Genomic DNA, 14923 nt, shown 5'->3' with positions numbered 1-14923 from the left:
CCCTGCACAACTGGAATCACCACTGCCCTCTACAGTCTTTTGGGAAAATGCTGTTCACTGACCATCCTGAGCTATTCCATTAACAGACACACAGATCAGCTAAAAACTGATTTAAACCCCTTTTTTTGGCTACATTGTCCTTATGATTTTATGCTGAATTTTTAACCACTTCAAGCCAGTTTTTTATGGGGGTGCCTAGGTCACCACAGTGATAGGCATATCAAATCTGTCTCTGTGCCTTCAGCTGGGCAGAGCAAGGCATCCCTGCCTGGTCTCCATGGGAAGCACCTTCCAGGACCCAGAGCACCTTCCAGGATCATGCAAGGATGGCCACACACAGCAGGGCTGGTGCCAAACCACCAGTCCCAGCAGCAGCCTAATGAGCAGCTGGAAATCACCAGCTACACCATGACGTACAACTCTTCAGGGCAGCTGGAAATCAGAAGTCAAAACATGACCCCAAATGTAGGGGGGAAAAAAAAGCCAGAAACAGGCAGGAACTGCTGTATTTTACAGTAAGTCCTCTTTGGAAATCTGAGAACTGGGAGAGAATAAGGGGAAAACCAAAACCAGTCTGAATAATACATTCTTCCTACTATTCAAAAGCAGGAGTATAATGGGCTGTATCTTGCCCATTTCAGAACATTTTCAACATGACAGGAAAGAGGGAACATCCTCTGTCAAAGTAGCAGCAGGCAACTTCCATATTAGGTCAGCATTTCTGGGTTGTTATTCAAACCTAGCAAGAGAGATGGAAGCAGGGCCAGGAGCTGGCACAGTGCTATTCATCACAGGGAGGGCTGTGGTGCCAAGCTGAACTGTACAGTGCAGGCTCAGAAAAAAGCATTCCCAGAGTCAACACAACACAACACAAGCCTCCAGCCCCACTTTTTCATCCGTGGCCTCTTAGGAATAAGGCACAATTAAGCCAGCCTGGGACAAACCTCAGAAGATGTTTTTTACTTTGCAGGCCTGTTTTCACATATACAAATGTTTTGAAAAAGTATTATGGGACAGCAGAAATGTGGAAATAGCTATTTTGATGCACAGTGCAGACAAGCTGTCTGATTTCAAGACACATCTGCCTGTTTTCAATGAGCTTAACTATTCAATTTAAGCCCAACTTTTTTGGGTATGCAGAAAAACAAAAAGAGGAAAACAATTGTGATGCTGGGTTTCATGTAAGTGAATGCACAGCCCTTCCAGTCCAGGTATGTGCCAAGGCCAAAGAAGCAAGACAAGGAATGCCCAGAGGCACTTGCAAACTCCAGTGTCAAAGCCCCAGGGTTTTGCAGTGGAGCTCTCAGCAGGCACCTCCAGCAGCAGACTGCTTGTTCAGCATTTCTGATATATGGCCTAAGGCTGAGATCTCAAACTCAGTAATTTCCTCCCAGCTAAAGACTTGGCAAAAAAAAATCTCTGGTCAGACCAGAAGCAGATTGAGTTTTAAGAATAGATTAAGTTTATATTGGAAAGAAGAAACATTTATTAAAAAAACCTCACAATATAAAGCAATCAAGGCCAGATTAGGTTCTGCAGTTACTGGCTGAGAACTCAGCAGGCTCCAAAAGCATCTCTGCTCAGTCCACAGAGACCAACCTCCACCATACTCTGAGTGTGACCTCCTCCCAAGAGGCCACGAAATGAAAGATTTTTGAAAATATTAATTCCAAGGCAGGATGATTTCATTTTCCTCTTAAGATAAGGAGTTGGATCACCCCCATACTTGGGGATATTTTATCAAATCTAAACTATCAGGAACCCTTCCCAATCAAACCTACTAGGAAATAATTCTGCCAGCTTCATTAGGTCGTAAAATAGACACAGCTGAAGCAGAAGAGCCCAGAAGTACAGAATGGTATGAACATGGACATGGAATTTTCTCTTGGCTCAGGAGTCAGGCTAACCTTCCTCCAGTATCAGGACAGCTGTTGGGCTGCTGGAAGCTCTGCATTAGTTCAAGGCAGCCTGGACTGAGATCAATGGCCTTGTCTAATGACATAACAGATAAGTGACGTTTCCCCCCAGTGCAGCCAGGCCCTGGAAGCATCACAGGATAATGACACAGAGAAACAGCTACACTGGGAGATCTCCTGATGCAGCAAAACCCTGTTACAGCCTGCACTGTTAGAGAGAAACAAAAAGTATCTGTTAAAAAACTGGGATGTGCTTTACAGCAAAAAAGAATGGTTACAATTCCTTCAAACCCAGGGAGGGGAGCACCCAGAAAGGCACATACTTGACATTAGTGTTGGTGCAGATGATGTATTCAATCTCATCAGAATAAGGGTTCTGAAACGTGAAGCTGCTGGTTCTGATCAGCATCCACTCCCGGTTCTTGGTGCGGAACCGATACATCACAGACAGGACCTGGCCTTTCAGCTTCACAACCTGCAAAGCCATTTGGAAAGGTTAATAACAGGAGATTGCTATCTGCTGTGCAAATGAACAGTCAACAGCAGCAACTGGTGCATTTTAAACTTGAATTCCAGAAAGCTATGGGGACAGCAGAGGAATTTTTAATTTGGAGAGAATACGCAAAATCCTATCCATGTTTACAGCTATCTCCTTCAGGATGAAATCCTCATGCTTTGTCACATAAAATGCCAATTTCCAGCCTGCTTAGAAAAAGAATACAGACTCAGGACAATCATCAGGTTGTGCTGTTATCCCAACACAGAAACTTTAAGAATGTTTTAATGCAAAACACTTATCGAGAGATTGACAGAAACCAAACTGAGGATCTTTTAAATGTTTATCTGTAAACTATAAACCAATCACTGCAGCTAAACAAAAGCCTACAAGAAAAGCCATTTTGAGGTTGACTGCTTTTTTGCTTGGACACCCAGCTATACAATTAATAGATGTGATAAATCAGCAGCAAAATTTAGGACAATGCCTAAACACAGTGGTGTTTATTTTTTCTTTTTCTAGAAAACACCATGGGTTGGTTCCCCCACCACCCCAAACATTATAAGACTCTCTAGGATGGCAAATTGCTAACAAGAATCACTTGCTTCTGGCTTAAAAGAGTGAGCCAGAGTTTGAATGGAGAGAACACTTAGAAGCCACTGTCAATTTTAACAGTATAAATTCCTTGCTTGCACAGGCTATGTGTTTGTATGAATTCAGATGTCTGGGTTTGGTAACTGAAGTTTTTTTCAAGTCAACAGTTGGGCACCAAGTGAGGATTAAGAAGCAGCAAACTAAAGTACATTCAAAGCAATCTTCTCACACTGGCCCTGCAACTGCATTTCACGTGTTATCCAACAATCTGGGGTTAAGCCAGAAGAAAACTTCCACGGTTTCAAATCATTCAGCTGGCACTTACCTGGCCTATCTCTGTTTATATTTTACAGCTTTTCCACCAGGCTATCTCAGGGTTGCCTCAAGGAAGGAAAGGGAAGGTCTATTGCAAATAAATGCCACATCCTGTGGATTCTTAATCATTAACATCTGGAATTTACTTTTTATTAGCTATCTGCAGCCTGTATTCTCTAAAAGTAGAAGTCCCACTATTTACCCTCTGTCTTCATTGACAAGCAATTAGATTAAGAAAAATGTTCCAATCCTGCTTTTTTCAGAGATTTGCACTTCAAATTAATCAACTGGATATGGGACTAAATGGAAAGAATGCAAATAGAAGACAATGCAAATAGAAGACACAACAAGCTTTAGCAAAGCCCAGGAAAGCTCAAAATCATACTGAAGTAAATGACTTTTGGTTGATTTTGTTGGGGGTTTTTTAAATGCTTTTACAGGGTTTTTCTGAGCTCACTGAGCAACATTCTTTTATCAGCAACTTTCTACTACCACACCCAGGGCAGAAACCACAGAGCTGGTGTAGAGTGTGCAATCTGAATAGTATTCTACTGGGTATCCAACAGCTGTATACTGGACCCTTTGATATTAACCTGTATTTGTTTGTCTTAGCCTTGAGACTATCTTATTCTGGCCTGATTTTTCCCACCCTGATGAATGAATTTATCTTCCCAAGGAAATAAAGCTCTGAGATAGATACTGGCAATTGACCAAAAATTGCAAAACCCACCCTCCCTCCCTCCTCTGCTATGCACCAGCCTGGTTCTGATACTGTCAGCAAAAAAGAAGTGTCAAGCTTTCAGGTTTTAAGAAAAAAAGAAAAAAGGGTTTATCTGGAATCACAGTTACCTTTTTAATTAAGAGATTTCTAACAATAATAAAACAATATAAATATAACAATAATAAAACAAATGGCAGTGATCTATTACCCTGAAACCCTGATTAAGCAAACAGTAATTCTGTAATAATATATAAAGCAGAGAGATTGCTGGTGGGAAAATCCTGAACTGTCCTAATGCAGAGCACACAAACAAACCAGCACATAAAATTTCAAAGGTAATGATTAAATTTTCTTTCTTATGTTCTTCGGAAATAAAAACCACCTGGTGCAAAGCTTAACTGTTTACTTCAGTCTTTTATTGCATGATGGGAATGACAGCCCCAATCACACTGCTACTGTACTGAACAAAAATACACCCAAGAAGGCATTGCTAAGGAAACACCACACTATTTTCATAGATTGGACATAGATTGAGTGAGCAGGAACTTTAATTTCTATTTGCATTTTTTCCTGCTGTCTTTCTGTATGACCTTAAGCAAACTGTGTAGGTCCCTGATCCAGGAAACCACTTCTGCACATGCCCAGCAGTGAGTGGGGACAGTGGAGTCCCCAGCAGCCGAGTTCAGGGACACAGAGGCAGCCTGCCACAGCCTGATCTCTGCAGCGAACACGGGGAGGACCAGGTCATCAACTGCAATGTTCATTAGCCAGCCCTGCTGAGACCCAGGCAATCACTGCATGGATTCCCTGCAGAGCATGTTTGACAGGCCATTATCCAGCAGCTCTCTGTCACTGTCCCTTGGACAGATGAGTGGAATCAATCATCTGGGCACCACTGAAAAACAGCATATGTGTTCTCACTGCTCCTGCGCTGCTGATGCCGTCAGGCAGCCGTTCAGGGAGCTGAACCAGCCCAAAGCTGGAAGTTCCTTGCAAAAGGAATTAGGGCCTCAGCCCTCCCAGCAAGTCCATCCATGCCAGCACCAAGGCAGCAGGAAGGTGGGGAGGAGGGCAGGCAGGAGAGAAGAGCTGACTCCTGGTGACAGATCCCTATCAAGAGGATTCAGCTGCAGCATCACATCCCCAGCCAAGCTGGGGCAGAGGAGATGTTCTGGATGTGGTGACCTGTTTAAAGCACTGAACTCTCACAGCCTGTGAATCAACATCTTGAATTTAAAAAGGCTGCTGTTTGCACTCAGTCTGTGCAAGGAACTGGAGGCACACTTGGCCATGGGGCTGATAGTCCCTGTTGAAGGGGGGATGGTGAGAAACAGCTCAGGAGGATGAATATCTGACACCATCTCCAACACTTCTGCAGAGACCATAACCTCAGTTTCACAATCTGTTCTAGGGACACAGCATTTAGTTGTTTTTTCCCCCAGAGGCTCTGTCTGTGCATGCCATGCCTGAACAAACAGTTGGCTATACAAATTATTTAGAAATCACTTCATATCCACATTTCACAGCTGAAAATACATCTCAGCATCCAATGCAAGATGGATCAACACAACCTGGTTGAGCTATTGGCTGCTGTTAGAAAATCTGGAACCACTTAGATCAACTGAGCCTCAGCAATAGGTTAAACATCCTGTGCTGGTGCAGCAGGAAAGGCACTGAAAAGCCCAGCAGTAAGGAGGCAGCTTGGGGAAAGCCCTGCTAATGCATGTCCCAGACCAAGCTGAAACAGCAAGCTCTGCAATGGAATAAATGTCACTGATTCAGCTGATGTAAATGTAGCCCATGGTAAAAATGAATCCAAACCAGTAACTCCTCCTGTATGTTGTATTTCTTTTGTTACTTCCCTGTACATTTCAATTTCTAATAGAGGAAAAAGGGCCAAATTACAGGTTGATGTAAAGTGGTGTAACTCCATTAAAGTACATGAAAAAGCAAATCATCTATGCTAACAGAGAACTCAGTTACAAACAATCCAGCATCACAGAGGGGTGTAATTACTTCCAAATCAACAGCCCATCTTGGAAGGGAAATCATTTTGGTTACCACTTAACACAGGGAAATCAACACAGGCATCTCCAAAACAGTTCACCCTGTGCAGCAAAAAACCAAATATATAACTAGAAGATTTATATCTGAAAATACTGTCAACCCATGCTGCACTTTAAGCTGCCATTTATTATGCAGCTTAACCAACTGATAACTGACCAACAAACTGTTTTGTATCTTGCCACTTCTTCTCCTGCATAAAAAAAAGAAGATAAAAACTACTTCTGTAGACAAATAATAAAGTGTGGAACAAAAGGAGTAGGACACAGCACCTGTTGGAAACTCTCTCGCAAATGGCTTTGGTCTTCAGGATGGCAGAATTCTAAAATATCTTTCCCCAGAAGATCCTAGAATAAAACATAAAGCTATGTAAAAAACCCAAACTACAACACAAATCCACATGTAGACCTCCAACTCATTTTTGCAAACACAAGATCTATCACATTTAACGAGATTACTCTGTTAATTAGGGATGAACCATATAAACAAGGTTTGTAGGCATAATGCCCCATGTTTTTACACCAAAGTTTAAGTTATTTTCTAATACCTGTGAAACGGTGTCTTGAAAAGACTGACATCTGCTACTACAGCTCATTTTATGGCATTGATTTTTGTAAAAACACTTATTATAAAGCAATTTAAAATAAAAAAATATATGAATAAGCAAATGAACAAGGAGCTACTTTTGCCTCTAAATTGCAACTGCTGGGAGTTATCTGAGGAAGAGCTGTGGTTCATTTACTATTCTACTCAGTTCTGTACTAGCCTCCTGTTCAGAGGAGCAGATGTAGCCTAAAGGAAAATAAATGCTGTAAATTATGTTTGCTTACTGTTCAAGAGATTGGCAGAATCAAAGGTCTACAGGACTAAAACTCTCTCCAAGCACTGTTAACTTTCTATCACAGAAATGTCTTCATTGGAAAGCTGTGCAAAGTTCAGAGCACTCTGCTGTTAGAATTTTAATCAGATCTAAAGGTATAAACAGATACCCCACACAGAGGCGTGGACAGCAAAGAAAAACGAACAGCATTCAGTGCCCGATGTATGAATTATCAGCTACAAATACTTCATGTTTGCAAATGGCATCTTCTGCAATAGCTCCACCCATTCTCCACATTCCCAGTGGCCACAGACCTGGGGCTGGTAGCCAATGACACTGATGCACCTTGGGTCCACAAAGGTGATGACTCCATCGGAGTTGTGCCGGGACAGGAACTCCGTGGGGACCGACATGCCGTTCATGTCCATGCACACAGGAGAGCTGGTCACCTAGGGCCAAGAGAGCCACACCAGTCACCTAAAGCCACGTCTGACCCACAGCTAAAGGACAGAATCTGCTGGCAGACTGCTAGCAGCTGAAGGAAGTAAAATAAAACAACAGCACAGATAAATGGCAGAACAGCTTTATCCGGTTTGAAGGGCAAATATCTCACCCCATGGCATCTATTTAGGATTAACAGCACAGTAAAGAAATAAACACACCAGAGGTTCCCAGGAAGGGGGGATATACTGAGGATGAAAGTCCAGCTAGATTAATCTCACTTTGCAGCACATCAGGCATCATGGTTCCTATCTCTGTCAACCAAGAATGAATGACTTGCAGAGGACAATGCAGTCCACTCATATTAGGACAGGAAACCAACCCATTATCTAACCAACAGCACTGCTCAGAATAAACACTCCTGTTTCAGGTGACATGAACCTCACCTGAAACACCTACAGAACCTGAACTAAGTCCTCCAGACACTGAGGTAGGGGATATTAGACCAGCAAGTGGCTGCTCATAATGAAAAATACTGTTCTCTAAATACTTCTCAAATCTCACCAGAGGGAATGAGAATTGTGTGTTTTCAGCTCTCTGCCTGAAATCTGTGCTATCAGGCCACTTCATATCCATTCCATTTTTCAGTCTGAAATCTGTGCTATCAGGCCACTTCATATCCATTCTTTCCCACTGGAGGCGTAAAGGAGACCACTGATTTTTTTGCAACTTCCAGAGCTATCTCTGCCAACAATGCAAAATGAGCAAAATCTCTTTTTTTTGGCTAACTCAGAGCTGATTAGCCAGTTAACCATGTGCAAGATTTCAACTTGCTGCTAGAGAACAAGAGTTTTTAATTTGTGCACCCTGACTCCTTTCTGACTTAACCCACCACAGAGCTTCCTCCTGCCTGCCCTCACATACCACAACGGCTCCTCTAACATAGCAGATGTCTTGACATTACTTGGAAATAATTTTTCTTTGGAAGTTGTAACACATGAATCCCCATAACGTCCTTCTTCCCATTAGTGGAATATATTACTCTTAATTATGAAAGCATGATTAACCTGAAACCCATGCTGCAGTGCTTGTGTAGCTCTGCCATGGCCATGGAGAGCCACTCCGCCGATGCGCTAACACCTGCAGGCTGCTCAACTCAGGTAAGATGGGTCTGGCCCCTGTGAAAAGGTCATTCCACCTTGTCAGGAGCAGTGATCCCCTCCTAGCAGATGGCAGTGAGTGCAGGGGATCATGCAAGAGGCTCAGATATGATCACCCATGGCAGAACTCCCAGACCAGGAAGATAAAAACTGTCCTCCCTGCTGTGGGGAAGGAGATTCAACACGGCTGCTTTAGCTCAGAGCTCTGGACTCTGCTCAGAGATGCACTACAACAATTGCAACCATCTGCACAAAAAGGAAGAAAAAATTTTATTTTCCCAGTTCCTTCAGCTCACATCTCATCTGAATGCCTAACACAATACACACTGAGAATAAAGCTATGATTTCTGGAGTGCCTCTTGACTGTGCTTTATCTTTACCATTTTCAGAATAACTCCTGCAATCACAGTTTTTCAAGTAGTTGATTAGTCAGAGAGTGAATGACTGGAAAAATGGCAGGGAGCATATCACTGGCTCTGGGGGTCACTTTAACCCAGCACCTGCAGCACCTGCACTGCCACATTTTCACTACCTCCAACAGCCCAGCCCTACACACCCTGAAGAGTGGCAGGTCTGTGCACACTCATCTTCAGGAGCATCTCTGCTGCTGTCACTGGATTAAGTACGTATATGCATGAAAATCACAGTTTCATTTTGCTCTGCTGGCAGAAGTCACTGACTGCACAGACATCAAGGCACTTTATGAACTGGAGGCATGTTAAAAGTTACAGTCTAGTAGCAAAACAGAGTGCAGATCTTTTATAACCACACCAAAACAATGATCATGCTTTCAGAAATAGTTTGTATATGGAAAGACTGGCATTACCTGAAGCCTTCCTATTGCCACGAGGCAGTATTTACTACCTTGTCCCACATCAGCATCTTCTTCTGGTATAGTCATTCCTGGAGTAAACAATGACAAATACTGTTATAATTAGGAAATTGGGATAAACAGAGATGCTGCTGTCCTGGCTCCGTACTTTCATTTCCTTCTCTATGATTCAGTCATTATTTCTGGGTTCAGATCAGCTGATGCTTCTCAGTTTTGCTCAATCCTATATACCTCACATGTATAAACAGCACCCATAGCAGCAATTCTGGCTGCTGAAGACAAAGCAGATACTAAAATTCCATTATACACCAAGATGGACAGTAACATTTCCATGAGTGCTGCTCCACCAGCACGTTATGGAACCATGGGGTCACTTAACATGGTCAGTGAAGGCACACTATGTTCAGTTTTCTTTGTGAATAATATTTTACAATGAGCCTTAAAAACAAGGCACAGCCTAAATTAATCACTAATTCTGTGCTCATATTGAACAGCTGGTTTTACTTTTTTCTATAATGGACTAAACCTGCGTGGTTACGTTGAAAGACTGAAAAAAATGCGGATGCTTTGCTAACACTGCTTGTTCCAGCTCTGTAACAGGAGTAACTACTATAAACACAGGAACAGCTTCAAAACATACATGTGTACTATTTTCCATCTCAGTGTTTCACAAATAGGAACATTTAGATTAGCACTGTTTACTTGCTTGCTGGCTAAGCCTTGAGCTAAGGCTATTTCCCAACCCCAGCACTGAGATACCAAGTTCGTATAAAACACTTGAAAAAACGTCTTCCAGGAGTGACACCACTGACCTATTTTAAGTGATCTGTAAACTCTTTCACAAGGATTTTCAAGGAATTCAGTCATAACAGGCAGTGAATCATTTAAGAGGCACTTCAAAGCATTAACAAAATTAATTGCAAAGCAGCTACCATTTCTGAAACAACTTTATTTTTAAATTTTATAATCCCCAGTGTAAGCCAATCTTTGGACAGTCCAGAGGATGACAGCACACCACTTTCGTAAATGACACCTCTGAAAAATAACTAAAAATTCTGCTGAATAGAGTCATCCCTGAGGATGTTATTTTGTATCAAAACAGTTGAATCTTATCTGACAATCAGCTTCCAAACAGCATTTTACAGGGGTTTTTTTTGTCTTCACTGAACTATACAATAAAATAAAGTACACCAAGTATGAAGGAAATTGCCCCATGCTTTTGTACAGTATACTGAAACTTGTTCTGCAATAATTTCACAATCTGGGGTGCACAACATTATTTGCAGCCCCCTACTGATAACTAGAATTTTATCAAGGGGAGCTTTACAAAGGAGGAGCGTTATTATCTCATCTAACAAGTTCTGTTTTAGGGACATAACTCTAAGCATTCCAGTTGGATAACCTTAACCAAAAGATCCCTTTCAAATGGAGTTTTCCATTTGAGAAGGACACATTTAAAGTATATTCCCTTGACCTCAGAAGCTTTTTCCAATCATTTCCTTAGTGGCAGAGAGTATTGCAAAGGACAGCAAAGATACAGCTGGACAGCTTCCACTTTGCATAATCTTTTTTTTTCTCTGTAGCTTTCAACAGTGATTTCCTTTTTAGGAACTTGGTCCATGCTTGCTACTGCTCAAATAAAATCAAAGTAACATAAACAACCTCCAAAATTAAACCTAGCTAAGAAACATTATTTCTGATGTCACTCTGTTGACAAAGGGAGGCTGTTGTTCTAATTTTCATCTTTTTCTTTTTCCCTTTTGCCCAAGATGCATTCGATTTTGGTCTGTATAGCAAAATGGGAAATGTCTTAGTTGGGTTATGCCACAAGACCCTCTATGAATAAAAATCAATCTGCCTGGAATTAATCAATACATGACCCAGTGGATTGTTAACCCCTTCCCAAAGTGCCTAGAGGAAAAAAAATGACAAAAAGATTTTCAGCTTCTCTGCAATGTAGGTACTATTACTGGCAGCATTCCACAGAGAGAGAGAAAAATTATTTTCTTTATTCTTCAGCTGATATTTTCAAAGATTTGCTCTGGGTGTCTTTATTTGTAGATGAGATTTACTTTTGCTTTAGCACATTTCCTATTGAACACACTCCAGTATGGACAGGTAAATACAGATGTGCACTGCACTTTCTACCACTTTGTCCAGCTCTCAACACAATGCAATATTGCTCCTTAGCACCACCAAGTACCATCATTATCTCTAAAAAATATTGTAAGAGCTTGGAGGAAAGCAGCCATGAAACTGACCTTTAGGGGGCATCAACAAAATAAACATCCTTCAGTTGTTCACGTTCTTTATGTGAAGAAAATAAAATAAAATAAACATCCTTCAGTTGTTCACGTTCTTTATACACATAAATCCTCGGAGAGGGTTTATTTCTCAACACCAAATATACACCCCTCTCAAATAATAAATACAGTGCTGTGCTTGCCTGAGTTCACATCAACAAGTGGCACAGCTAAGCTGCAACTGAGCATCACAAATAGAATGCTGTGCCATCAGAGGTTATATTTAATTTCCAAGTGTCCTCTACACCAGCAGTTTCCCACAGGGCAACAGCATGTGTTGGTGTGGACACAAAGAACTTTTTAGTTTTCCCAATGAGCTTCCAGTTGGCTCTAACAACAGAAAAGCATATTCTGCTTTCTTCTGCATATTCATTTTCTGTTTTCTTTCTCTACCCTTCTGCCCTACATCTTCTGTGAGACACAAAACAGTGTTGGTACATTTATTTCACTACAGTAAAAAAGACATTATTTATAATTCTTTAAAAAGATGGAATTTAAGTGCCCAGTGGTCACTAGCAATCCCCTGATAATGGCTGTCTTCATTAGATGTACTTCTGATAGTTACTTGCCAGGGAAGGAACTACACTGTGTGACTTTATCTCTCAGAGAAAACAATGGAAAAAGGCTTTCACAAAAAAGGCTGTGGATAGCATACTAAGGATAAAAATCCCGTGAAAAATCCCAATAAAAAATAAATTAACCACTCTTTAAAAAAATAAATAAAGCCTTAAAAAATGACAGCACTGCAAGGAATATTCAAGCAACTAATTTGTTTTGTATTGGAAGAGGGAGTACTTTGCACAAATGTCCAGATTCTGGCCAAAACTTTAAAATAACCTAACAGCTTTGGCATGCTGTGGTTAAGATATTACCGTAAGTCTGACTTGGAAGACTAAAATGTTTCTTTTTTAACTAAAGAGAAAAAAAAATATTTCAACATTATCTGAATTTAACATTATTTTGTGACTCTTTATTTGAAGTTTCAAAACATGTATCTATCTCTTTGCTTCACTATGTGCTTTTGTGCAAAATCCTGGCTTTGATTTACAGAAAACTTCGAAATTCCTGACAGACTTTATCTTCTCTCTCTACCAAATCTTATGCCACAAAAAGAAAGCAAAACAAACCTATTAGGAAAATACCATAAGGACCACAGAAGACTCATTTCCTTCCAGGAATGAGATATTCAGAGGGGAAAAAAAGAGAAGAAAAGCAAATCTTGCTTAAGTTGAAAACAGGAAAAAAACCCAGGAGAAGGTCAGCACTTCTCAGTTTTATGACTGGCAATGAACCTGAAGCACTGTCTAGGCTGAGGATCAGAAGTTCCATCTGAGCTGCTTTGCTGGGAACAGAGGGACAAAGGCTGGGATTGCTGCTCAGCCAGCTTCAAACCAGGGGTCCTTTTACCTCATTCCAAATAACCCAACCCCACACTCTCATTATTTAACCAAACATACACCACGAGTGCCTAGAACATCCATCTGAGACATCTGACTGCTTTTTCCTTTCACTTCCACACCAAGTTTACACCTGGTTATTTGAGGCCAGCATATGGGGATACAAGTGTGTAGGTACCCACATGCCTGGTTTTGCACTTGATCTTAATTTTACCTGTCTTTTAGGTGGAGAAAAATGAACAGACCATCAACACACAGCCTGAACTGAGGCTGTTTTGTCTCCCCTTTCTCAGTGAAGAAGGGTCTGAGGACAGTCTGCCAGTACATGAGCCTTGCTGCTCCACACAAGTGAGAAAAACCACAGAGGCAGGCTGGATGTGCCAGTGTTGTCATGTTGAACACAGACCTGAGCCATAACAAACCCAGCCCTTAATTACACCAGCAGCTGTCTGTGGCTTATTCATTTTCACCTGTTTGAAGTAGTCAGATTACTCCAGATTTGCACAGACTCCTCCCTGCAGCAGCACTGTCAAATAGTCTATCCCACCAATAATGATCACAAAGCAGTTCTTCTCTTGATGCTTCTGTATCAACACTGATTTATTCAGTGTGGGACCAAAAAAACTGAACATTGGCCACAGACACTGCAATTCAACCCAGAAAGAGAAAATACCAAGTGCTAAACAAATGAGACTAAGTACAGATTAAAGGCATTTGATAATACTGGTTCTTTTGCTTGTGAAAGTAGACTTTGTACTGTATATTAGCTATATATGCACAAGCCACACTGCATGCTTTGAAAGAAAAGGATCTGGACTTTATACCAGTGTCCACTTGGCAACTGAAAAATAAATGAAAATTATCTTTTTGATCACTGAATTTTTAAACAGCTATGGTTTAGCACAAGCCCATTTATTCCCAAGAATCCAGAGACCATGCAGGGCTTCCTGATTTCAACAAAGTAATTTTATTACAGGGTAGAAAAGCCTTGGCAAATTCCATTACTGCTGTAGTTATCTCATTTACTTTGCAGATTATGGTTGGATTACCACTGGAAATGAGAACAAATGCAGTGATGCTGTCACTTATTTACTCAAACATATAGGGGAATAATTCAGCCCATGGATATCCCCATCAACTTTGAAAGTCAATGGATACAAGACAATCATCAACACAAAGTGGGGAAGACTGGGAAGGCAAATAAACACTCACGAAAAAGGCCCTGATTCAATTGTGTGTGCCCTGGAAAAGGCACCCAGACATGACTAATAGAAGTAACAATTTGGATGGTAACATAAAAGACCAATGAAATTCCACATAAGGCTGTCAAAATCAAAAACATCCCTAAGGATTAGTTTGGAGGCATTAACATTATGGAGGAGCACTGGGATATCATAAGGAGCACCATGTGATTTTGTGGAGTGGAGTAATAGAAATGGGATGAAATCCAACATTACTAAATGCATAAGCATGCACTTGGAGAACAGTAACAGTCATAAGCTAAACCAACAGAAATAGGATGGAACTTGATACTACTAATTGAAACATCACACAATTCAAAGCAAGATTTGCAGTTGACAAGTGAGAAAAAGGCAACCTGGAAGACATAAAAATTTGTATCAGATGTATTAGGATGCCTGCAGGATGCACCACACAAAAGAGAAGGATGCTGTATCCTACACTGCCAGGCAAGACTGGAAATATTGTTTGTGTTATCCATCACTACAATCTCATCTGAAATAAGAATGTGTAGTGCCACTGACCTACATTTTGACAAGTGAAGTGAAAACATGAACAATTGCAGAGAAAAGCCACAAGGATAAAGAGAATGCACTCTGAGAATGGAAAGTAGAGGTGGTCTGGA

At 41.1% G+C, this 14923-nt stretch overlaps 1 protein-coding gene across 5 annotated transcripts in view; it reads right to left on the bottom strand.

Moving 5' to 3' along the window:
• The window catches only part of ARNT2 (aryl hydrocarbon receptor nuclear translocator 2), a 95836-nt gene that overhangs the window by 22092 nt on the left and 58821 nt on the right, over positions 1–14923 (bottom strand). For all 5 annotated transcript variants that reach the window (XM_071441344.1, XM_071441343.1, XM_071441347.1 and 2 more), the window contains 4 exons: positions 9354–9430; positions 7241–7375; positions 6379–6453; positions 2240–2391 (listed from right to left, as the gene is read on the bottom strand). In XM_071441344.1, coding sequence (XP_071297445.1) covers positions 2240–2391; positions 6379–6453; positions 7241–7375; positions 9354–9430 — 439 coding nt within the window. The remainder of the gene's footprint in view (positions 1–2239; positions 2392–6378; positions 6454–7240; positions 7376–9353; positions 9431–14923) is intronic.

Source organism: Agelaius tricolor, unplaced genomic scaffold, assembly GCF_023055355.1.
Source record: "Agelaius tricolor isolate 1412-34295 unplaced genomic scaffold, bAgeTri1.0.p SCAF_16, whole genome shotgun sequence".
NCBI lineage: Eukaryota > Metazoa > Chordata > Aves > Passeriformes > Icteridae > Agelaius > Agelaius tricolor.
Note: the sequence above shows the minus strand (reverse complement) of the source record. Positions and strands in the feature narration are given on the sequence as shown.